Here is a 27,148-nt window from a genome sequence, read left to right as displayed (position 1 = left end):
CCCGCAAGGGGAGAGGCCGCAGCAGTGAGAGGCCCACGTACCGCAAAAAAAAAAAAAAAAACAAAACAAAAAAAAGAGAATGGGAGAAACAAAATGTGGTGTATACATACAATGCAGTATTATTCAGCTATGCAAAGGAATGAAATTCTGACACACGATGGATGAGCCTTGAAAACATTGTGCTAAGTGACAAACATTATGCTAAGCCAGATACCAAAGGACAAATATTCTATGATTCCGCTTCCATATCTAGAATAGTCAAGTTCCTAGAGACAGGAAGGAGATTAGAGGTGACCAGGGGCTGGAAGAAATGGGGAGTTAATTATTACCTAATAGGAACAGAGTTTCTGTTTGGGGTGATAAAAACCTTTGGAAATTGATAGTGGTGACGGTTATTCAACATTATGAATACGCTGATGCTGCTGAATTGTACATTTTTAAGTAGCTACAAATGGAAAATTTTATACTGTTTATATCTTACCACAATAAAAATAGTATTAAAAAGGGGAGTATGATAAGTGAAGTGAGTCAGAAAGAGAAAGACAAATACCACATATCACTTATATGTGGAATCTAAAATATGACACAGGACTTCCCTGGTGGCGCAGTGGTTAAGAATCCATCTGCCGATTCACGGGACACGGGTTCGAGCCCTGGTCCGGGAAGATCCCACACGCCGCGGAGCAGCTAAGCCCGTGCGCCACGACCACTGAGCTTGCGCTCTAGAGGTCGCGAGCCACAACTACTGAGCCTGCGTGCCACAACTACTGAAGCCCGGGCGCCTAGGGCTCGTGCTCCGCAACAAGGGAAGCTACTGCAATGAGAAGGCCGCACACCGCGACGAAGAGTGGCCCCCGCTCGCTGCAACTAGAGAAAGCCCACGTGCAGCAACGAAGACCCAACACAGCCAAAAATAAAATAAAATAAATAAATTAATTAATTTTAAAAAATATGACACAAATGAACTTATCTACCGAACAGAAACAGACTCACAGGCATAGAGAACAGACTTGTGGTTGCCAAGAAGGGGCGACGGGGGAGGGATGGATCGGGAGTTTGGGGTTAGCGGGTGCAAACTAGTATATAGAGAATGGATAAATAACAAGGTCCTACTGTATAGCAAAGGGAACTATATTCAATATCCTGCGATAAACCATAATGGAAAAGAATATGAAAAAGAATGTATACGTATGTATAACTGAATCACTTTGCTGTGCAGTAGAAATTAACACAACATTGTAAATCAACTCAACCTCAATAAAATACATTTTAAAAAAATTTTAAAAAGGGAGTATGAGAGAACAAAGAAAACTACTTTGATAATCATACTTCATAATTCGCAGTGTATATAACACCATGAAAGGCGAGATGAGAACCAGAGAAGGCAACAGTGGGCTAGATGAACGCGTCCGGAGCCTGTGCTCCGCAACGGGAGAGGCCGCAGCAGTGAGAGGCCCACGTACCGCAAAAAAAAAAAAAAAAACAAAACAAAAAAAAGAGAATGGGAGAAACAAAATGTGGTGTATACATACAATGCAGTATTATTCAGCTATGCAAAGGAATGAAATTCTGACACACGATGGATGAGCCTTGAAAACATTGTGCTAAGTGACAAACATTATGCTAAGCCAGATACCAAAGGACAAATATTCTATGATTCCGCTTCCATATCTAGAATAGTCAAGTTCCTAGAGACAGGAAGGAGATTAGAGGTGACCAGGGGCTGGAAGAAATGGGGAGTTAATTATTACCTAATAGGAACAGAGTTTCTGTTTGGGGTGATAAAAACCTTTGGAAATTGATAGTGGTGACGGTTATTCAACATTATGAATACGCTGATGCTGCTGAATTGTACATTTTTAAGTAGCTACAAATGGAAAATTTTATACTGTTTATATCTTACCACAATAAAAATAGTATTAAAAAGGGGAGTATGATAAGTGAAGTGAGTCAGAAAGAGAAAGACAAATACCACATATCACTTATATGTGGAATCTAAAATATGACACAGGACTTCCCTGGTGGCGCAGTGGTTAAGAATCCATCTGCCGATTCAGGGGACACGGGTTCGAGCCCTGGTCCGGGAAGATCCCACACGCCGCGGAGCAGCTAAGCCCGTGCGCCACGACCACTGAGCTTGCGCTCTAGAGGTCGCGAGCCACAACTACTGAGCCTGCGTGCCACAACTACTGAAGCCCGGGCGCCTAGGGCTCGTGCTCCGCAACAAGGGAAGCTACTGCAATGAGAAGGCCGCACACCGCGACGAAGAGTGGCCCCCGCTCGCTGCAACTAGAGAAAGCCCACGTGCAGCAACGAAGACCCAACACAGCCAAAAATAAAATAAAATAAATAAATTAATTAATTTTAAAAAATATGACACAAATGAACTTATCTACCGAACAGAAACAGACTCACAGGCATAGAGAACAGACTTGTGGTTGCCAAGAAGGGGCGACGGGGGAGGGATGGATCGGGAGTTTGGGGTTAGCGGGTGCAAACTAGTATATAGAGAATGGATAAATAACAAGGTCCTACTGTATAGCAAAGGGAACTATATTCAATATCCTGCAATAAACCATAATGGAAAAGAATATGAAAAAGAATGTATACGTATGTATAACTGAATCACTTTGCTGTGCAGTAGAAATTAACACAACATTGTAAATCAACTCAACCTCAATAAAATACATTTTAAAAAAATTTTAAAAAGGGAGTATGAGAGAACAAAGAAAACTACTTTGATAATCATACTTCATAATTCGCAGTGTATATAACACCATGAAAGGCGAGATGAGAACCAGAGAAGGCAACAGTGGGCTAGATGAACAATTTCAGATCCGTGAGGCCATTTTCTAAAGGCAGCGTGAAGGGAAATCAAGAAAAACCAGTGCACAGGGAGGAATGATGGGGGCCATGACCCGGATAAACATATAGGAGGAGCCAGCTGTTTCAGGGGGCTAGCGTTCAGGAGAGACCCTAACGAGAAAAGAGAGCCGGAGGCAAGCCCCAAAGAGTAGAGCACACTGTGTCTCGGTGAGGCTTCTACCACCCGATGATAGCAGGCCTGAGGAATCGTGGGGCGGTAAAAACTAATTAGTGTAACGAGATAGAACAGAACTCCCCATCCTCTAGAACCCTGAGTGGCCTCTGGGAAGGACAGGGAAGAGAGGGGCGCCATTCAGGATGCCGGGCAGGGGGCTCCAACCGGCATCCTTTTGTGAGGGTGGCCCCCCCAGGGCAGTTCCAGCTGGGTGTGACCCAGGCTCACATCAGTGTGACCACTCTTGTCAATGTGCTGCAGCAATTCCTGACCGTGTGGAAAACCAGAACAGCAGCAACAAACCATTATGCGAAAGAATATGAAAAACTATCTATATATATGTGTATATATATATATATATGTATATATATATGTGTATATATATATAACCGAGTCACTTTGCTGTATACCAGGAACTAACATGACATTGTAAATCAGCTATACTTCAATAAAAATAAAAATTTAAAAAAACCCCACGATTCCTTTGTCAGGATCACATTGTCCTATGCAGTTAACGTTTTATGAGATTGACATACATTGATACCCACTATGTGAACATATTTTATTTATCATAATATCTGAAAATACTTTATTTACCATAATATCCTTTATTCTATGAAGTTTAAAAATCTCTCTTGTTCATTTAATAGGAACCATTTGAAAATACGTTACTAACCACACACAGTCATAAAATTTCACCCTATCTTCTCTGTGGATCTTAAATCCATAAAACTATATACCAATAGCAGTTTAAGAATAAAAAAGATTTCACTGTAAAAACATATAGTCTTAAAAATACCTCTAGGACAAATATGGCATACCTTTTAAAAAATCATGTTTTATTAGTCCTCTACAAAGAGGAAAATGTTGTAGGCCTAATGTTCTGATCCTTGGGTTTCACTAGCTCCTTCCCAAGTGTACTGTGGTAAGCTTGCTACTCAGATAAAGCAAATGATTTAGGTCCCTGAGTCAAGCTGTTCCATGAAACACCTGTCTTATAAGAGGTACCACACAAAAGGCAGTTCTTGCTCAAAAGAGTTTAAGGAAGGCTGCTTGTGGTATTCTACTTGTTCAGGCAAATGCATGTTTGCACGTGGAAAACTTTAAGTCCGACAGAAAAAAAGCCCTGTTTAACCGAGCTTACTGTGTGCTTCCAAGCTATTTGGTCACGGATCTTGGCCCAGGCTCTCTGTCCCCGATTCCAACCCCCCTCCTAGTACATAACATTCCTTGAGCCTGTACTATACGGGCATCACTTTGGAGAACACTGCTCTACATTTTTTTTTTTAACGTAGGAAATTGCTTTAATTGCTGCAAAGATTTTTCTTCTTAACTAGAATTGAAGAGGTCAAAGCGATTATGTGTGAGAGACACAGGAATGTTTGAGTTTGTGAATGCTTCTCCTTGGGTGATGTCTTATAGCTATTCTCTCTGCCCCATGGAACTTTCTGTGATATTGATGAAAATATGCTCTCTCTGCATATGGTTTAGTCCAGTAACTGGAGGCCACATGTGGCCACTGAATACCTCCAATGTAGCTACTGTGACTGAGAACCCTAATTTTAAATTTAATTTAATTTAAATTTAAATAGCCACTTGTGGCCAGTGGCTACCACATTGAACAGCACAGCCCTAGACTGAGGTGAGGGCAGAATCAAGATGAAAGCACAGGAGCTATGTTATCTTCCGTAGAAACCTGTTTTCCACAATGTTCTGAGCGCTCTTGTAGCTGGTAGAGCTGAAGAAGTCTTCTCTATTCAATTTGCCACAAAACTGATTTCCTAACACATTATTCAAAGAGATGGAGCTTTATCATTTTGAAAGAGTATAATTATTTCATACTTCCTTTATTTTAACAAAAAATAGCTAAAGACACGTGGAAAGGTCACTGGTTCTGTGTTGGGTTAGAAAATATATATTTCTATTTTAGATTGCAGAATACTTTCTAGGAACATGTGCCAATTGCTAAATGTTTTCCAGAGGAATGTTATGCAGAACTTGTTTGTACATTTATGAACAGTTTCTTTAATTAAAATAAATACTCTCCAGAGCTTTCTATCTTTGCATTTCAAGCTGGCTCACAAGCAGAAAGTCTAGCAAGACTTATTTCCACTCTGCAAATGAGCCAGTCTTAGTGTTTAAATTAGATTTTTGGACACTTGTCAAATAAACACGGAATGCATATTTCTGACATTTTGTAACATTCACTTTCTTTTAAAAATACTTTCTGATAAAGAACATCTTGTATATCAAAAAATAACGTGTCAACAAGATTTGATTCCATGCTCTACATGCTAGAGAGGCCAGGGCGTTGAGGCAAAAGCAAGGAAGGGTTACAACCTGGAGTTTAACGCTGACAAACCCACGTTTAGACATAATGGAAAATACCTGTCCTTTTTGGTGTCTCCTTGAAAGCATTACAATAAAAGCCACACATACCTGGAGTCTAGAATTTAATCTCTATTCTTCTTTGGAGAAAAGGGAGAACTCTATATAGTTTTCAAAATACTTCACATAATTTAGTTAAATTACGTATTTTTATAAAATTAAAATATCTTTAAAGAATTGGAAAAGTAACCACTCTGTTTTTCTTTTTCTTATTAAATATTGACCATCTGCTTTCTGTTTCTAAGCCCCACATTTTTAACCCAATAATTAGATCTTTGAGGGAAGGAATAGGTATCTCCATTTGTCTACATCGACTCCTTTCCTATATAAGGGCTAAAAATGAGGCTCAAACTCTCATTTAACTAAAATCTTCAACTATATATTAATGATATCATTACAAGTACTTTCAACAAAAATTTCTTTGCATGTAGCAGGTCGTACCCCGTCCTTGCACAGGTCTAGATCCAGGTTGGATGGAGCCTTTGTAACTTTAGGCTGTACAATTTTTGAGACACTCTTCAAGGAAAACAATGCAAGAATACCAACTTGGTTAAGAGGGCTTGGAAAGCGAGGAGGCCAAGGCGAGCGCTTCATTAGCTCCTCGATGAATCTGCCTCCGAGCAACGCACGCTACTCATTAAAGGAGGGAGCGATTATCAGATGCCTTAAGAAATTCTATTTAATTTCCTTAACTAGTGGTCAGTTTAATGATTTTTTTTTAAAGATCTCTGGTTTTCATTTAAATGAGTACGAATTTTTTTTCAGTTGTTAAATCTTGTCCCTGAATTTCTAATTTAAAACAGAAAACTCTTTATTCAATTCCTAGTATTATTTTAAGAAATGATCTCTCAGACAGATAACATCCCAAAACAACACCAAATAAGATAAAGATGTTTTATTTATAGAAAACTCACAAGGTTTGATTGCTATAGCTTTTTGTATTCCCAGGTCAGTGAGTATAATGTATTCCATATTTTGCTGCTGTTTTCCAGTATTAAACATGTCAACATTTTACATTGGTACCATAAAAGTTAGTGAGATAGTTCTGATGAATAAGGCCAGAGAAAGAATAATGCATAACATGAATTCCTCAGGAAATCAATTAATATTTTTATGAGCAGTAGTAAAAATATGACCAAGGGTTAGCAGAGAGTAAGGTCAGGCTATTTGATCCCAAAACATGTTCTTCGCTGAGTTCTGTTTATCCATGTAAAAATATTCTGTGCTGTGTCAAAACGAAAATCTCAGTGCCCCCAAGACTAAGACATTTTATATGTCAGATGTACTGAATTCTTCATTCGGCTGTGTGGCCTTCGATAGGGCGTATAAACTCTGTAATTTTTGCAGGATTTTCAGGTTCCTAACTGACTTTTCGTGGATCTCTGAACTTAGTATATTTTGTTGTTCTAAATTACGTACTATGTGTATAAGTAAAACACTGCATATTTTATATTTTTTGAAGAGGTTCTTGTTGAGGCAACGTAAATAATTCTAATATTGGGGTAAATGATGATTAGTATTTGAAAATAAAAGTGACAGTGTATTCATATTACTTCTACATTGTTAAGATTCATTCATTCATTCACTCAGTCATTCAATGAATGTTGAACTCCTTATACATGAATTTACTGAGGACAAGACTATGAAGGCATGAAACAAGTGTAACACTTCAACTTGAACCCTAGGAGGTGGCACTTAAACTCGGATAATTCTTTATAATGGTAAAGATTTTGCTGCAACCATCACACATCTATCAGGCCTTTCCTAGCTGGACTGATATTATCATTTAAATGGAAATCCTTACCTTCCTTTATTAGCTAATGTACACTGCTCTCTGGGTAACAGTTAAGCCTAGTGATATAGGGGAGCAAAGGATAAGCTAATCTGATTTTCCAGGGAATAACACTATACGAGAGTCATAAATACTAACCTTAGCACCTATTTTAAAGGAGCCAAAGACAATGAAAATTCTGAAGTTTGTGTCTTCAGATGGAAACTATACACGACAGCAATCATGGATGTATGGGGGACCATCCAGGCAAGTAGTGGCGGGCTGACTGATGAGATTAGACCTCTACAGTTTGGAGTTCAGTACACAGGTGTTTCTCAGCTCTAAAACTGGGTGTCCATGGGCACCTCACAATGTACCTGGAAAGCTGAATTTTTAAATTCTGTGAATGACAGGGAATTTGGTTCTCAACCATTTTTATGCATGAGATCCTTTTTGTAACATCAAGCATTTCTTGGATACCCGCATAATAAGAGTTGCCAGTTGAGGACAAATTAAGCACAGGTGGATTCGCAGATACCTTACAATAAACCTGTAAATTACAGCCTGAGAAGCACATCCAAGACTCTGTGGTTCTTCCATAGCTTTGCTATCGGTTACTTTCCTTGAGCACTGTCTAGGGTGAGGGGTTCACTGCTCCCACGGCAAGGCTGTTTTGTGGCTGCTGTCCACGGTGCTAGAGCAAACCCTGAGCAGAGATTCATCTTCCCCTAACTTCTACTTATTGGGCCCTGTTCTGCCTCTGAAATGACATAAACCAACCACGATTTCTTCCACACAACAGCTTTCCATTACCACCCGTAAATCCAGAAAAGACCACCAGCTTACAAGGGTGTACAAATCACAGCAAAACAGCATGTACCAGGAAAAGGGAAGAGAAAGAAGTAAAAAAGTGAAGCCAGGAAATAAGCTTCCAAATGCATTCTATTAGTGGCCCATTTCTACGCTGTAGCTGGCCCACAAACGTGGCTCTAGGTTTTCCAGCAGTCAGCTTTCAGGGGGAACCCTTAGTAGTTAGTTGCATAATTCGCAATGTCCTCCAGGACACCTTTCCTCAGGACAAGCATAATGAACCTGCAATAGGCACCATGGTTCCTCACAGAAAAGCCCACTGGGATGTCCTGAACCACACACATCAAGTTCCCTGTACAGTGACCACAATATAAACAAATGGCACGAAATTACTATGTAGGGAAAGCAATTCTTTGAAGGGCTAAAATAGTGAGGCCTAGGTACCTAATTAATTCCCTGCTGTAGATCTGGCTTGATTCAGGGGTATATTTTAGAATATTTGGAAGAGAGGATCAAACAAGTGTCCTGTAGTTAATTTTCCATGAATATTAGGTCTTTCATGTGAGATTTTGATAAATACTGATTAAGCTTTTGATTAAATATTAAATAAATATATACATAATGCCAGGCATTGTTCTAAGCATTTTATATCCATTAGCTCATTTAATATTCATAATGGTCTCATACAGGGTCATTATAAGACACCGTAGTTTAGAGGTGAGGAGACTGAGGCACGGAAAGATTAAGACCACTGGTAGTTGATGGAGCCAGTATTTGGATCTAAGTCATACAACCCAATCTCCTTTTTAACCACTACAAGAATCCCAAAGGCATGTAAGTTGGGTTAATATCCTTTTGTGAAAGTTGAGGATTTGAAGAAAAAGAGCAATGATGAGGTCAATTTATGTCTTTTGAGAAGGCAAAGCAATGCGAATTTGTATCCGTCTGAAAAAGCTTACGGGGATTGGGGCATAAAAGGCAGGGAGGGAAAAGAAAGCATCAAGTTAAGTGCATAGTTTAGAAAATCATTTCTCTTTTGTTCTTTTTTCAACTTCTTCAAATTACAAACAGTGGTGGTTCAAAATATGTCCATGTATTCCTTGATACCCTTTCCTTTAAGATGGAGCCTAATTTCCTTCCCTTTGAGGGATGTGCTGGATCTAGTACTCAGTGCTGACCAATGGAATAAAGCAGAAGCGATGGTGTACAGACTTGGAGAGCAGGTCACTGTGGCTTTATCTTTGCTCTGTCTGTTGGATCAGCTGCTCCAGGTAAGTTAACCACCATTCTGAGGACAAGTAGCCTAAGAAGAGAGCCATGTGGTAAAGGCCACTAGCCAGGGAGGAACTGAGGTATTTTTGGCCAAGAGTCATGTGGTCGAGCCATCTTGGAAGTGGATCTTCCAGCCCCAGTCAAGCCTTGGGTTAACTACAGCCGAGCTTGACTCCAACCTCATGGGACTCTCAGCCAGAACCACCCAGCTAAGCTACTCAGGGATTCCTGACCCTCAGAATCTGTGAGATAAAAATGTTTATTAATTAAAAGGTTCAAATTTGGGCTTATTTGTTATGCAGCAATAGATAAGTAATATATGAAGCAACAAGCATCCCCTACCACCGCCGCAGTAACAAAACAGAATAAATAAAAATAAAACACATTTCCTAGAACTTCCAAAGAAACATCCTGAAGATAACCATTCTCCTTTAGGTAAGGGTTGCCCCCAAACTCTCTTAACCCAAAGATCTTAAAGCAATTCAATTTACTTCCAAGATAATTTTCCATGATTTGGAGTTCAAATATGTGTGTTACTTATAATGTCACATTGTGTAAAAAAGGGATGAGAAAGATGTTCAAATCTTAAATTACATAAACCTTCAAAATTCTTAGAGCAAGACGAACAACTGAATGCAGGAGATGGGCCAAAGGAACCCCGCAGCTTTAGAGAATGGAACAACAGGAGCAGTTAGCAGGTAGAAGCATATAATTGAGCCATTAGTTAAAAGCCACTGTAACTCATTTTAAAAGAAAACATTTGCTAGAAATTCTGATCCCAGAATCTGGCAGCTTGCTGAGGCCACGTGCAATCAGTGCAGATTATACAGTAAATGATGAGGACTAAAGCTAGGAAGTGGAGTTTGATTTCCATAATTTCTAAGGCTTAGCAGACATGACTTGAGTTTTCATCCTAATGCAATCACCATTATTAATCCAGAGGTATTGCCTTCTGCTTAGGCATCATGGTGTCTCTTTATTTCTCACCTTCCACTTACTCTGCTTTATCACTCAGCCCAGGGCTTGTTAAGCTGCACTCCATGACCGATACGGAGCTTTACGAAGGGTGACAGGTGCCAGTTTATGCACAGGTAAATCACAACGCTCAGCCAAAAATTAGGCTTGGGTAATACCCCTCTGCCATCCATACCCGTCCGTCCACAAACTCGTCATGAAGTTGCAATTTTAAAAGAAATGCTTTCCCATCACAATTCAATAACCTTTTTATAAGCACATGCACTTCTTTTTCTGGCCTGCATGAAATTTAATATCAGGATTATTATCCATTTGTCATTTCAACCTATAATTTAGTCAGCCGACTTGCGTTTGATTTATGCTTCCCTCACCCCTTCGCCGGCAGCGGCAGCTCGCAGCCATAGATCCATTCAAGAAGCTGTCTAGGTCATACTGGTTTGACCTCTTAGAACAAACATTTTCCATGTTTCTTATTCTCCTTCCCTAAGAGGCACCATTAAGTTTTGCTCATCTCGATTTAAAATGATTTTTACGACACAATAACATTTCAAGTTTTCCATATTAATCTTCATTTTATTTCTTGAAATACTTAGGCAAACAATGTTACTAAGACATCACGCTAGGATGAGGAATTCTCTTTCTCCTCCACTCCTGTCTACTTAATGCCTGAATTAAGAAATCACACATTTTTGCTCTGAATTAGCTGAGCACTGGAAGAAAAGTTTAAAAGGCTGACCAAGTAATTCACGTCTTAAACACTTGGATAGCAATTAAAGCAGAAAATCTTACCTCCTACAGCCGAGCTTGACTCCAACCTCATGGGACTCTCAGCCAGAACCACCCAGCTAAGCTACTCAGGGATTCCTGACCCTCAGAATCTGTGAGATAAAAATGTTTACTAATTAAAAGGTTCAAATTTGGGCTTATTTGTTATGCAGCAATAGATAAGTAATATATGAAGCAACAAGCATCCCCTACCACCGCCGCAGTAACAAAACAGAATAAATAAAAATAAAACACATTTCCTAGAACTTCCAAAGAAACATCCTGAAGATAACCATTCTCCTTTAGGTAAGGGTTGCCCCCAAACTCTCTTAACCCAAAGATCTTAAAGCAATTCAATTTACTTCCAAGATAATTTTCCATGATTTGGAGTTCAAATATGTGTGTTACTTATAATGTCACATTGTGTAAAAAAGGGATGAGAAAGATGTTCAAATCTTAAATTACATAAACCTTCAAAATTCTTAGAGCAAGACGAACAACTGAATGCAGGAGATGGGCCAAAGGAACCCCGCAGCTTTAGAGAATGGAACAACAGGAGCAGTTAGCAGGTAGAAGCATATAATTGAGCCATTAGTTAAAAGCCACTGTAACTCATTTTAAAAGAAAACATTTGCTAGAAATTCTGATCCCAGAATCTGGCAGCTTGCTGAGGCCACGTGCAATCAGTGCAGATTATACAGTAAATGATGAGGACTAAAGCTAGGAAGTGGAGTTTGATTTCCATAATTTCTAAGGCTTAGCAGACATGACTTGAGTTTTCATCCTAATGCAATCACCATTATTAATCCAGAGGTATTGCCTTCTGCTTAGGCATCATGGTGTCTCTTTATTTCTCACCTTCCACTTACTCTGCTTTATCACTCAGCCCAGGGCTTGTTAAGCTGCACTCCATGACCGATACGGAGCTTTACGAAGGGTGACAGGTGCCAGTTTATGCACAGGTAAATCACAACGCTCAGCCAAAAATTAGGCTTGGGTAATACCCCTCTGCCATCCATACCCGTCCGTCCACAAACTCGTCATGAAGTTGCAATTTTAAAAGAAATGCTTTCCCATCACAATTCAATAACCTTTTTATAAGCACATGCACTTCTTTTTCTGGCCTGCATGAAATTTAATATCAGGATTATTATCCATTTGTCATTTCAACCTATAATTTAGTCAGCCGACTTGCGTTTGATTTATGCTTCCCTCACCCCTTCGCCGGCAGCGGCAGCTCGCAGCCATAGATCCATTCAAGAAGCTGTCTAGGTCATACTGGTTTGACCTCTTAGAACAAACATTTTCCATGTTTCTTATTCTCCTTCCCTAAGAGGCACCATTAAGTTTTGCTCATCTCGATTTAAAATGATTTTTACGACACAATAACATTTCAAGTTTTCCATATTAATCTTCATTTTATTTCTTGAAATACTTAGGCAAACAATGTTACTAAGACATCACGCTAGGATGAGGAATTCTCTTTCTCCTCCACTCCTGTCTACTTAATGCCTGAATTAAGAAATCACACATTTTTGCTCTGAATTAGCTGAGCACTGGAAGAAAAGTTTAAAAGGCTGACCAAGTAATTCACGTCTTAAACACTTGGATAGCAATTAAAGCAGAAAATCTTACCTCCCCTTCAATATATATATATATATGTATATATATATATATGTACATATATATATGGTATCCTGTTAAGAATTAAAAAATCTATTTTCATATATATCAAAGATGTCTGAGTCCAAATGGAAAATGAAAATAGAGCAATCCTAGCCAATTTGCCAAAGCAAACAAATACACGGTCAAGAGCCAGGGGTGTGGCTGGTACTCACCCCGCAGCCCAGGCCGCTGCCCCCTTCGCAGGTGACCTTCCTCTGGCTGGGCTCAGGAAGCAGCCCTGCTCCGCAGCCCGGGCTGGGGCACAGCACGCCCCCCATCTGCAGCACGCACTCTTCAGCGCCATATTGCTGGTACCGGTTGTACTGCAAAGAGAAAATGAGTTTTTCAAAGTGATAACACAGACACCAAGATGTGCTGTTTTACCGAAATGTTAATAGTTGGTGGTTCGGGGGTTTTCTTGTTAGTCTGTTTCTGTAAAAACGGGGGGGTGCGTAAGGTGTGGTACAACCTAGAGAAAGTCTCCTAGTTCCAGCTGACAAAACAGATAAGTGAGGCCTGTGTTCTTCGAATTTCTAGAAATTTACCCTCAAAAAATAGATTTTTCCAAGTTTGATTTTTTAAAATACTACTACCAATTGCATTTAGTAGACTTTTTCATACAAATTTTAGGGAACATATCTATACTTTAAGTTACGGACATTCATAATGCATCACTATCAATCTCATCAAAAAGTATATTTTCATGCCTCTATTCAGGAGTCTATCGATTTTTTAAAACCGTTTTGAAAATAGGTCCCAGTGTTCCACCCCTGGTAATTGTTAGCAGCCCACACGGTATCAATGAGCATATTCAGCTTGACGAAGAAAGACTACTGTTTTTCTGTTAAAGAGTAAAATTTTCCTTTCATCATTATTCTTATTCTTAAAGCATGATTTCTTTTATCCCTGACTTCATTTCTCTGTGCCATTGCTTGGCTCAATTCCCTTTAACTGTTTCCCCAGCTTGCAGAATAAACCTCAAATTGCACAGCAGACTTTCCAAAGTCTTCCTTGTCGCAGCCCTAAGTTATTGTTCTCCTTGCATTATTTGATCATATTCTCTTCTAAACTCAGATCAACTCAACTGGATCTGACAATTAATTAATTCAAGCAACGTTTACTGAGCGCCTACTATGTGCCAGACATTACTGTGGGTGTTGGGAATGCAGCCCTAAACAAAACAGACATCTCTGCTCTCATCCATAAGACTAGAACAGTAAATACTGAAAGGTTCAACTGTATAGTATTTCAGATGGTGATAAGTGGGGAGGAGAATAAAAAACTAAGAAGAGATAGATCCTGGGGACGATGGGAATTACCATTTTAAAGAGGTGATCAGAGAATAGGGAATGCCTTATGAAGAAGGTGCATTTAAGCCAACATCTGAGGCACATTAGAAAAGCAAGCCATGTACCACCTGGGGGAATGAGCTTTCCTGGCTGAATATGGAGCATTATAAAGGTCCAGAGGCTGCATGGGCTTGGTTTGTTTGAGGTACTGCGAAGAGGCCAGTGTGTCTGAGGTAAAGTGAATGGGAGTGTGTGGGGGGTGGGTAATAGTAGATGAAGTCAGAGAGTTAATGGGGCTCCAGGATGTATAGATCCCTGAAGGCCTTTATAAGAACTCTGGCTGTTATTGAGAGATCTGGGAACCTCTGGGGACTTGTGAGCTGTGGAGGACACAATGTGACTAATCTCTTAAAGATAGCCATCTGGCTGATATGTTCAGAATAGACTCGTGGGGACAAGGATAGAAGCAGGAAGCAGAGAAGCAGGTCAGAGGTTATTTCAGCAAGGTCCATGGAGAGATGGTGGTGGCTTGAATCAGGAAAGCAGTGACTGAGGTATAGGGACGGAGCAGTGGTTGAGTTCTGGATATATTTTGAAGGTAGAAATGGCAAATTTTTTTAGGCAGGTTGGATACATGGTGTGAGAGGAAAGGAAATCAAGCAGGAAGTAATGTTTTTCCCTGAGAAGACAGAGGGCAGGGAGAGGGCAGGAGAGACTATTACCGAGATGGGGAGACTTGGAAGAAGAAAGGTGTGTGTGTATTCATGTGTGCCTACGTGTGTGCATGTCTGTGTGTTTAGGGAGTTGAGAAAAGGAATCATTATTTCTATTGCGCTCATATTCATTTTGAAAACCTCCTACACAGCTAAGTCAAAATGTTGAGTGGCTAGTTGAATGTATGGCTTTGGAATTTAGGAGAAAGTCGTGGGTTGTAGACACCGATTTTGAAGTCATAGGTGCACGTAGAGCTGGAAAGGAAAGGGCTAGCATCAGGCCTACTATCCATTTTCTCATATTTCTGACCCCAGCAAAAAAAGAAAGATGCGTTGGTCAAATCCCCTTGTAAATATGCTAATGGTACTTATATACAATGGCATTTACTAGAAGAGAGTTCTTACCTATGGAATGCATTTAGCAGGAAACACTTGGTCTAAGTTTGCTTACAGTAAACAAGAATATGTGAATTTACCAAGTAAGGCTCTCTGAAAATGTCATAAGCTATGCAATTATTAAGGGATAATGAAGACATTTTATCAAGTGAAGAATGATGAGACAGTTTATATAACTGAGAGATTTCATGTTAGCGATCATTCCATGAACTTCCCAGAGACCTCATGTACTGACTCTTGCCTAGAGTACATCCCAATATGCTGAGAAAGGACATGCAGAGCTGTGTTAAATGAGGTGGGGTTTCCCTGTATTTTGTCGGTGTCTCATCATTACCAGCATCCTGGAAGTTATTAGTAAAGATTGACACTGGGTTACATCTACGATTCTTGTAAGTTTGATTTGACAATACGACCCTGTGTTATCTCAACAGCCATGAGACTGGATGCGATTACCTAACCTTCGTGGGGATGCTGAGAAGGAGCCAGCAAAGGAGACTGAGAAGAAGCAGCCTATTAGGCAGGTGGAAAATGAGAAGAATGTAGGTGTCCTGGAAAGCAAGGGAACACAGTATTTCAAGGAGGGTGTATGTGTCATGATAAATTGTGTCAAAGGCTTCAGATAAGACAACTACTGAACACTGGCTGTTGTTAGAAATGGAGATGCCATTGCGATCTCAACAGGGGCCATTTCAGTGGAGTCGTGGAGCCAGAGGCCTTATGGGAGTGGAGTCAAGAGAGAACTGGAGGAGACAAATTCCAGGAGGTGAGGGTGGACACTTTTTTCTAGGAGTTTGACTGAAAGGGGCAGCGGAGACAGGGGGACAGCAGCTGGGAGGCCTGTGGGACTGTAAAGGGATTTTTGAAAATGGAGAAATAACAGGATGTTAGTAGGCTGAAGGGAATGAGGGAGAAGAGGACGGCAACTGATGACGTCCATGAGTAGGTGAGGGTATGGGATCTAAAGGATGAGTAGAGGCTGAGACCTTAGACAGGACGAGGGCAGAGTGCTGGGGCGCAGATGCGGACAAAGGAGGTTTGGAAATTTGCGATGAGCAGAAAAGGTATGAATAGGGCTTCCCTGGTGGCGCAGTGGTCGAGAGTCCGCCTGCCGATGCAGGGGACGTGGGTTCGTGCCCCGGTCCGGGAAGATCCCTCATGCCGCGGAGCGGCTGGGCCCGTGAGCCGTGGCCGCTGAGCCTGCGCGTCCGGAGCCTGTGCTCCACAACGGGAGAGGCCACGACAGTGAGAGGCCCGCGTGATGCAAGAAAAAAAACAAAAACAAAAAACAAAAGAAAAGGTATGAATGCTAAAGGGGAGGGAATGTTTGGAGTCAGGATTACTGCTGGGCAGCATTAACAACCCATTTGAACAGCGATTATGAATTTAGAGGAAGCTAGTCAGCAGAGTTGCCTGCTTTTCTGCACCAACACTCAGCAGCACATGCGAGCAGACAGGAAGTGGGCTTTAAGCCAGGTGGGGTTTGGTCAGGCTTGTATGAAGAAGCAAGCCATTCCTCCACCATCCCCACCCCTGTGTGGCTTTGGCACACAGCATCCCCTCATATCACCGTGAATGATTCCAATAAATATTTATTGAACCCCTCTTCTCAGCTCTGTACCACTGGACTGTACCTTCTGTTTTGTCCTGTCCAAAATGGGTACAAAGTTTCAGTTTTGCAAGATGGATACATTCTTGGGATCTCAGGTACAGCCTGGGGAACACAGCTAATAATTCTATATTGTAGACTTAAATTGGCTAAGAGGGTAGGTATTTCAGAACTACAGAGTTTTACTTAATATTTTGTTTTACATCTGTGTTGCCCTTTTTCCACACTGGTTCTCAAGAACGCAGAGAATAATAGAATCACAATGTTCCATAATAGCTCACTTGCTTTAGCTCACATTGTATACACCATGATTTTAGAATAAGAATAACAATATTATCACCATGAATGTGATTACTAAAAACTTCAAATATATTTTCATGTGCTCTACCCATTCTCCTGCCAAAATTTCCAATAATAATACTGTATCTAGATTGTTGAAACATAGGGCCATTTCATACTATACTTTCTTTCTCCTAATTCTCATGTAATCTTAATGCTGCACACACACACACACACACACACACACACACACACACACACACACACACACTTAATACTCATCACCAGTCCTTATGTTAATGAATGATCAGCAATTTTGGTTGTTTGAAGCTTGTTCTCTAGTATAAATTCCTTAGGAAGATCTCATTGGAAAAATATTCACTGAATTCTTGCTCAGTGACAGTTTATTTGGGGCCTTGATTCTTGAAAATGAGTTTGGCTGGATATAAAGTCCTGGGTTCATATTTTTTCCCCCTCAAGTATCTTAAATGTCTTACTCTATGTTCTGATATAAAGTGTTATGGGGAAGCCTATGACAATCTGATTTTATTTTTTTCCTTTGTAAGTGAATTGATCTTTTTGCTCAGATGCCCAAAGGATTTCTTTTTCTTTTTCTTTAGAATCTAGTAATTTTATTAGAATATGTCTTGGTGCTGGTCATTTTCTGATCAATATTCATATGCCTGCTATGTCAGGAAAGTTGTAATGAATTTAATTTTTTAGTATTTGCTCCATTCTCTTGCTTTGATGTTTTTCTTATGGGCTTTCTGGTGTACATATATTGGATTTTCTTTACCTAATTTCTAAATCGGTCAACTCCTCTTGACTGATTTAGAAGTTGGGTAAAGTTAGTTTATCTTACTTTATTTTCATTTTTTAGAATTTTCTTTCTTTTCACTTTCTATTTCTTTTAAGACTATGTCCATTGTTATTTATTTGTACTTGTGAAATTTCTTAATAACTTAGTTCCCTTTGGAATAGTTATTTTAGTTTTCACCCAATTGGTGGGCATGACCGGCTGACACACTCTCACTGTCTCTCAGGACAATATTCTGCCCTTCACTCTGCATCTCCTCTTAAAAACTTTGTGTGGGATTTGACCTTGTTTCTTTTCTGTTGGGATTTTACTTTGTTCCTTTCTGTCGCTCACCTTTACATGAAATTAGTTCTGAAATTTTAGGAGGAAGAAGGATTCAGAATAGCTCTTAATGGCTCTACAGTTTCCTATTTGGTTTTCTGGGCAGTGTTAAAAAATATGAGGGCTCAATTTCTGTGATCTCCCAACTCTGTTACCCGATTTTCAACCGGACTTTCTCTTTCCCTTTACTCAGTGAGGGCCTTTGTCCTGACAGAGGTCTTTGACTGGTTACTGGTTTTGTGAGTCATGGGACCTACGTGCTCCAGCCCCTCAGACCTTCCTGTAGACCCTCGGCACTCCCCGCTTTCCTTCACGTATTTGTATTCCTGAATTCAGCACAGTGTCTTGTCCATAGTTGGTACACAATAAATAGTTGTAAAATGAATTAATAAAATTTAACTCCATTCTTAAAGAATTCTAATAAAATAATCAATGACAATGGGAATTAATAACAGTGTGGTATAGGATGATTTTTACCTACATAAATTATTTTCTAGTTTAAATAAATTGATCTTAAGTCATTAGCTATTTACTGATTTGATGACAGATCACCTATCTATTTAATTTAGTTAAGCAATTTTATTACTACGATAATATTTTTTCTAGGAAGAAGTTAACCTATTAACCTATGGACAAAGGGCACTAACACTACAGAAATTCTTGCTGACTACATGTGTTACAGTCTCAAATTCTGACAGAACGTGTAAACTATGTTCCTCTTTTCATTCATTAACTAAGGAATTTATAAGAAATAACTTTATTATATTCAATCTATATTACAATTCCTTTTCTAAAGGAAGACAAATATTTTAGCTTACATGTCTGGTAATTTCTGATTTAAAAGTACACACAACATCTGAATCAAAACCTACAATTACTGAATGCATTTCTTTTTTTTAACATTGTGAAATGCATAAGAAAAACATTTGACCTAGACCAATAATGTTCTAGTATTCATAGAAAGTTTAATACCCTAAGGAAACAATTTGACATGTAATTACATATATGTTATTAGCAGAGATCCTTATGTAATTTTCTTTAAGATAAGACCCACAGTTTCATAGATTCCTTTCAACCACTTACTGGCACAAAGTTGAGAGTGCATTGGAAGAAACATACTATATACTTACTGGTGAGTTGTGACAAGTTAGCATGAAGTAGAGCAGAATGTCTGTACTCATCTGAGTGTAAAATACACACAATAGTCGTAAAGTGATAAATGGACTGCAAATGGTGGAAAGGAACAATGACTGATCCTTTGACACTACTTGTGTTATTTCCTAGGGCTTTTTTACTTATCACTGTTGAATAGCATTTATAAATAGAACTAACTTGGAGGAATGTGATTAATTTGTAACGTGAACTAGGTCTGTATGGAGTCCATTCTCAGGTGAGCTCAAAAGCAGCAAATTCTCTAAAAATCACTTAGGCATTGTTTGTCTTTGGAATCACACTGAGTGTCTATGTGTGTGCTTGTGTACGTGTAGATAGGTATATTAATACTTACTTGCCAACTTATGCTGTTTAAGCTGTTAATAAAACTAGTTTGCAAATTTCTAGATATACTTCCATAAAGTGGATACTCCACAGACAACTAAGATAATTTAGAGATGACAGGATATTTGCAAAAATTTTTAAAAATAAATGTTAATATTAACAAAGCATACTGTTCTGCACCTAAGAAAAAAATAAAAAGTTCCTCCTACATTTTGTCAGATTATAGTGAAAATACATTCTGTTAGATGACTTATCTAGGTAAAATCTCAACTCATTGGTATGGTTTATATTTTATTTATTTGGGGAATAAATTATTCAGTTTTTACGCATATGCTCATGGATTCTCTTAAGAACAGGAAATATTCATTTTAAAGTATAAAATTCACAGAAGTTTCAATAAACTCATATTTTAAGAATCTAAAAATGAGTCAGGGGAGAGCATAATCAAATAGAGGTTGCACTTTGGTGGTCTGTTGCTAGTGGGAAGAGTTGGGCTGGTAGAATGATGTTCTATAATGAAGCCAGGGTCCCAGGTCCCAGGTCCCATGGAGGCCAGTTAGCCTCCCCTTCCTTGCTGGCCACTGTCTCTAGGCTAAGTGCAAGTGGTGACCCGCGGGGTCAGGCTGGGGAGGAACTGGGCCCAAATACCCCACACAGCTGGAAAACCACTCAAAAGGCCTGTCCTATGTAGGAGGGCACAAACAGCTCATCGTGATGTTTAATTCGCATGCTTTCCTAAGAAAAGACAGCAAGAAGGAAGCTAAATTTTAAAACGGCAAGAAATTTGAAGCACAGGGATACTTAGGTAAAACTAAAATCTGGGAAAACAGGCAAATGTTCTGTCAAAATGAGTTGGAGCCTGTCAGCAATCCATGGCAGCCTTTCAAATCCTCTGAGCAGGGAAGGGGGCTGTTTTTGTTCTGCCATGGAATTTTCCAGAGTATCCTTTTGGGGGCACTCAGGTACAGCTACAAAAGCAACCCCTACACAGGCTGTGCTTGCTTTTCCCTTACTAAATTCTGGCTTCTGTGAAGTCTTAGCCACAAGCACCCGGGGATGCTCTCCCAGGACCTGTCTCCTGCTCTCCCCCTGGAGGAGAGAAACCCCCATCAGAGATACCATTCACTGAATTACCACTCTGCGCCAAGGACTGTGCCCACACTTTGCCTATGCATTTCACTCTCCGTCTATCCTGGAAGCGACAGGTGAGGTCACTGAGTCACAAAGACATTCAGTCCTTCACTGTGGTTCACACGGGCAGGGACTCAGGGCTGCGGCTCTAAAAGACCACCCTTTCCCCGATACCAAGCTGCCTCCACTTTCTTTCTTTTTTTCCCTTTTATTAAAAAAATTCAGCTCACTAGTCCTTCGTTATCATTTAGAAACTAATGAAAAACGGTTTATTACAGCACTTCTTCTTTGGCTAAAAAAAGTCTAAAATAACTTTTTAGAGGAACATGAATTTATGATTAATCCATTTCCCAGTGCTAAGTAGAGAATGCCCTATTTTCTATATGTATTAGAATTTTAAAAAACACTCCTTAAATTCTCAGTAATCTTAATCTTATTTTTCTTCATGCGCAGCTAGTTAGCCCCGGGGAGTTGGTGACAGCCCCTGTGGAGGTGCCTGTCACACTGCTGTTTGTATTCTCAATTTTGTTGCTAATAATGTACTTTTCATCCCTGGACATCTGTCATTGACTGATGAAGTAAACTGGCTAGAGAAAGGGCTGGACCTTTTTCATCGCCTAGAAAAAAACATCATTAGGATGGTTGAAATTAAATGCGAGGAGAAAACAGATCAAACAACATCTGAAATATAATTAGAGCAACAGACTGTATCCTGGATTGCAATTTACAAGGTTTTTCTTTTTCAGATGTTTCAGACGACATGATGCCAAAAAAATCTCAATTTCTAGTAGCCGTGGAATCTTCCGGAAAGGAGGTCAAAACCGATTGGCTTGTTTGTCCCTTCTCCATGCTCTGGGCCATGCAGTGCCCCACAGGAAGGGTGAGGCTGTGAAAGTAGATACTTGCAAACCGTTTTCCTTGAAGGAGTTTCTACTGAGGGCGTGACTTCAGAGACTTCTGGAAGCTTTGCAAATGGGTCTGCTAAGCACACCTCCTGATGGGGCACTCGGCAGAGGGCAAGGCTGTCTGTGGGCACAAATTATTTTACCCTTTACTATAGTCCCTGAGAAGTGGTTTTGAGCAGTGCTGTTAGTCTCCAAATCCAAGAGCCTCACCCTCAGAGAAATGGAACTTCCCTGAGAGGGTGGGGTTTTGCCACCTGCACCCTCCTCCTCCCTGTCTCTTCCTGGGCTTTGCTTCTCTAACACGGGATGTTCACATCTCTCCCTTCTGGTCATCCTCCAGTCTGGAGGCAACTATACTGGTTTCAAGGTGATTATGAGGCCAATGGAAGGGGAAGAGTGACACATCATCGTCTGGAAGTTTTGTGTAAGGCTTCAGTTTGAGGCAATGAAACGGGTTATTTCCACTGCACATTTAATGAACTGATTTGAACTTTGATGACCCAAATAATTTAAAAAATGATCTTCTCGATTATATTACGTGGATTTACATTTATAACTATCTTTCCCTGGTGTCAGCAAGCCTATGATACCAAGGAAACGTTCTGAAGTGAAGGCCAAGTAAGTTGCCTTAATGCCCAAGAGACACACTTGAGATGATAATAGCCAGGTGAGACGGCGACAGCCAGGTGAGGTCAACAGCCAGGTGGCCTGGTTGTGTACCTACTTCCCTCCAAAGGTCATCAGAATTCATTCCATCATGCCTCACATCATTATTGACTTCTGAGACTTAGGCATCCCCTACTATCCTCATTCCAGTAAAGGTCTTGATATTCTCCAATATGAGCCTCCCTTCTCCCCTAAGCCCTTTCTCTTTGTCCCCTGGAATTCCTGCTCCACAATGAACAAGCTCTCCCGTATAATCAGGCTTTTCAAAGGTTTCTCTCTCCCACCTGATTTAACTGAAACTGGTCCATCTCCTTGCAACCCTCTAAAGTGAAGGCTGCTTTTTGTTTCACGTGTACACACCTGAAGGCCAGAGTTGGAGCTGGTTGTCTCCTGGCCCCTCACTGATGTTCCTAAACCCTTGCTCCCCTCTCTCTTGCAAAACCCCACCCCACTGCTCCTCTGAAACTTATGCCGTCTGGCTATGTACCCCTGTCCTCTCCCCACTGCCACCACCTGCAATGGACACAGGTGGATAAGCCCCTCATTCTTGGGACTTTAGCTCCTAGTTCATGACTTTCATCTCTGCCCCTATTCGTCTCATCATTCTAGGGATTGAACTGTCCATCCATCAACCTCTTCTTTCAGTTCCTTTACCTTCTCATCTCTGGGGACCTTTTCAAAAAAATTCTTCTACTGTTACAATTCATTCCCGGGCCTTGTCATCATGAGAAATTGTACCATCTCTGAAATCCGAATTCCAAATATGTCTCTTTCCAACCATCACCTCCTGTCTTTCCTTTCCTGGTGCTCTTACTGAAGTATGGACATTGCTTCAATTCTTCAACTTCATTGAGAATTCTCATGAACTGACCTAATACTTTCTCCCTGGCCACTGCTTGCTTGCTCTTAAATTACTCATCACAGACTTCAAATGAGCATTTACAACTTCTTAATGATTGTATTACGTTTCTCTAGTAGCATGTTTTCTCTTCTTTCTTCCCATACTGCTCCTATCCCACCACTTTCCTCTCTGGACATCTTACTTCATACTTCACTAAGAAGACAGAAGACACGAATGAGGTATTCATTTATTGGGCAAATACTTACTAAGCATCTTCTTTTTTAAAAAAAATTTATTTTGTTTATTTTATACAGCAGGTTCTTATTAGTCATCTATTTTATACATACTAGTGTATAGATGTCAATCCCAATCTCCTGGTTCACCCCCCCACCACCCCCACTTCCCCCCTAGTGTCCATACGTCTGTTCTCTACATCTGTGTCTCTATTTCTGCTTTGCAAACCAGTTCATCTGTACCATTTTGCTAGATTTCGTCACAGCTTACCCTTCCCCCTCCCCATGTCCTCAAGTCCATGCTCTAGTAGGTCTGTGTTTTATTCCTGTCCTACCACTAATCTCTTCATGACATTTTTTTTTCTTAGATTCCATATATATGTGTTAGCATACGGTATTTGTTTTTCTCCTTCTGACTTACTTCACTCTGTATGACAGACTCCAGGTCTATCCACCTCATTACAAATAACTCAGTTTCATTTCTTTTTATGGCTGAGTAATATTCCATTGTATATATGTGCCACATCTTCTTTATCCATTCATCTGTTGATGGGCATTTAGGTTGCTTCCATGACCCGGCTATTGTAAATAGTGCTGCAATGACCAATGGGGTGCATGTATCTTTTTGAATTATGGTTTTTCTCTGGGTATATGCCCAGTAGTGGGATTGCTGGGTCATATGGTAGTTCTATTTTTAGTTTTTTAAGGAACCTCCATACTGTTCTCCATAGTGGCTGTATCAAATTACATTCCCACCAACAGACTAAGTATATTCTATGTGTCAAGCAATCTATTTGGAGAAGATGCAGAAGTGAAAAATGTGTCTGCCTTAATGGAGCCATTAGACGCCAACTTTCCCCTCCGCATCACTACACCTGCCAACATACCTGCACCCACACTCACCTGTTCCTTTCTGTCTTCTTACAACAAAGAAAGTGGCTTTTTCCCTGTTAAGGGTCAATTACTCTCTCTGTGCTGTGGATCCAAAACAAACGCTTCTCACCTTCTAAAGTACTTCCCTTCTTTAGCTAGCTCATCTATCTCTTGAATCATCAAATAATCCATCTCTACTGGATCATTTCAATGAGCATAAAACAAGTTCTAGCCTCCTCAGTCTGTAAAGCACCCTCCTGCTACTGCTGCATTTCCTTTTTCCTTTTCATAACAAAACTTCTAGAAGAAATTGACTCCGCTTCTGCTGACTCTTCATCCCATAAAAACCTGCCCCTTGCCTCCAACTCTCCACCAGAACTGCTCGTTACGGTCACCCATGATTTCCATGTTGCCGTATGCAAAGGACAATTGGCTGACCTCATCTTATTCAGCTTTTCATTAGCATTCATGAAAACAGCCACTTCCTCCTCTGGGAAACACCTCCTTTCTTGGCTCCATCACGACACATCTCTGGATTTCTTCTACTTTAACTCGAGGCTCCTTCTTGGTCTCCTTTGCTGGCTGCCACTCTTTTTCCAAGTTTCCAAATGTTGGTGCTCCTTAGGGCTCATCCGTGGTCCCTCCTCTCTTACCTACTTTTGGCAACCGCCATGGATTTAAAATACCACCTACGTGCCAGCAACTCCAAACTTATCTATCTCTGACCCCTGACCTCCCTCTCCTCTGAGCTCCAACTCACACATCCAAATCCCTACTTGTCTCCTTCTCAATGCTTCAGTCATATCAAAGATATTCAGAACTGAACCCTGATTCCAAGCCTTCATCTTCACCTTCCTACCATCAAACCCATCTCAGTAAATAGAGCTGTAGGATTCCTTCATTTCCCTGACTCATAGCTAATCAATCACCACGACCTTTAATTCTACCTCTGAAGAGTCACTTCTTTCTGTTTCCTCTGCCAACCATTTTCATCCAGACCATGTCCATATTGCAACAAGACTGACATTCTTAGAATGTAATTTGGATAATGCCAGCCCCCTGCTTAAACTTTTAAGGATCCCCCATTGAATTTAGAATAAAATCCAGACTCTTGACCACGGCCCACATGGTGTAGATGGTTTTTATCATTCATCACGGTCCCTCTTGCTCATTGTTTTCCAGCCACATTAATTTTATTTAGTGGCTTGAACCAAGCAAGCTCTTCACCTCCTCTGGGGCTACTGAACATGTGCTTTCCTCTGCTTGGAAGGCTCTTCTCCCCCAAGCCCCGTGCTCCTAGCTCACTCCATGGTGGGTGTCCTCTCAACTTTCATGTTTCAGAGTTCCTGACTCCTTATCCAAAATAGGTTACATCTTAGCATTTATCATGATTTGTACCTGTGACTTCCTTGTTTACTGTTTTACCCAACACTAGCACAATGACAGTACAAAAGGTATTCAGAAATGTTGTTGAATAAATGAAGGTTATTTCCTTAAAATTCTGGTGATTAAACCCAAAGAGGAGGAAGCTGGTAAAAGTGGAAGTACGTCTGAAATGCAGTTTTTCTGAAGACTCCCCAAATCCTGTGGACTTACGATATCATACCTGTTTTCTTTAGGGCTCACCTAGAAATTTAGAATAGCTTTACTTACCTGCAGTGTGATAATATCTTTGCCAAGTAGTTTGGCCTTGGTGGGTGTGGGTGAGGGGATGAAAGGTGCGTTATGAATGTGAATCGTAAACACAAATCAGAGACAGGGCCCAGAGCTAAAGTAAATGTAATACGTTACATTCCAAGGAGTTTTAATTGCATTTTTATTTTAGGAAGGTAGTGATTTATAGTGTTTATAATGATTTATTTTTAATCCAGATCTCAAAAAGCAAGTGCCTATTCAAGGTCAATGAAAACGGAAAGGAATCACATACAAAGAAACTAGATACTGGTCAGCATCTCTACCATCCAGTAATGAATTCAGTAATAAACCAGTATCTGTAAGGTTTTATCAACTCACTTTTAAGTGAATGTTACACTGATTTTACTTTATTTTATTATTTTTTCTTTTCCATTATAGTTTATTACAGGATATTGAATATAGTTCCCTGTTACACTGATTTTAGTGTCTTCTTTTGCTGCTACTAGTTTAGTCTATTGATAGAGTGTGAACAGTATTTAAATCAGAAACATTTTAGTGTAGTACTTAATATTTGCAACTTACTTTGCAATCTTATCTATTTACAAAAGTTCTAAGAGATGACTGAGCATTACTCTTCCTTTTTGACAAACCGAAAAGCCAAGTTAAAGACTACAATGATTTGTCCGAGGGAACTTGTAACACACAATACAAAATTTTGTTTCCTCAAGTAATCTAAGTTGCCTCAAGCATCCAGAGACAGCCTCAGAGTTTCAGCAGCTCCGGCTAAGGCCGCCCACCCCCACTGGCAGGAGCCGTGGGGCTGGAACTTTCTGCTCCCTGTCCGGACTTCGCGCCACCATCTGCCCTGAGGCCACTACATTTTGTCCTGTATCATCAGCATGGAAATATCCCTAGCTGATGTGACCTGTTTGTATCCATCACCAAGAGATCCTTGGCTCCCTTGTCACTTCTCCGGTCTGACCCTCAATCCTACACACAGCTCCGTCCATCCCTTTACCCTACCCTGTCCTTCGGCTGCCCCCCGACTCCTGCCTCTGAGCCTGGGGAACTCGGAGTCAGTCGGCAGGAACTGCCCTGTAACTTACACTCTCTCAGTGTTTTTCTCACATTCTTCCCTCACTGAACTTGATTCACACCTCAGGACACTGCTTCCTCTGCAGCCCCTCAAATGTCTTCTCCACTGCACCCTCTGCACCACCGAGTATTGACCTGCAACACCCCAAGTAGAACACTTTTCCT

General features: G+C 40.4%; 1 protein-coding gene across 7 annotated transcripts in view; it reads right to left on the bottom strand.

Moving 5' to 3' along the window:
- The window catches only part of PRKN (parkin RBR E3 ubiquitin protein ligase), a 1,334,302-nt gene that overhangs the window by 153,607 nt on the left and 1,153,547 nt on the right, over positions 1-27,148 (bottom strand). For all 7 annotated transcript variants that reach the window (XM_028494771.2, XM_028494769.2, XM_028494768.1 and 4 more), the window contains one exon: positions 12,860-13,009. In XM_028494771.2, coding sequence (XP_028350572.1) covers positions 12,860-13,009 — 150 coding nt within the window. The remainder of the gene's footprint in view (positions 1-12,859; positions 13,010-27,148) is intronic.

This window comes from Physeter macrocephalus, chromosome 10 (assembly GCF_002837175.3).
Source record: "Physeter macrocephalus isolate SW-GA chromosome 10, ASM283717v5, whole genome shotgun sequence".
Taxonomy (NCBI): domain Eukaryota; kingdom Metazoa; phylum Chordata; class Mammalia; order Artiodactyla; family Physeteridae; genus Physeter; species Physeter macrocephalus.
The sequence above is the reverse complement of the archived record's forward strand: the minus strand, read 5'-3'. Positions and strand labels throughout refer to the sequence as shown.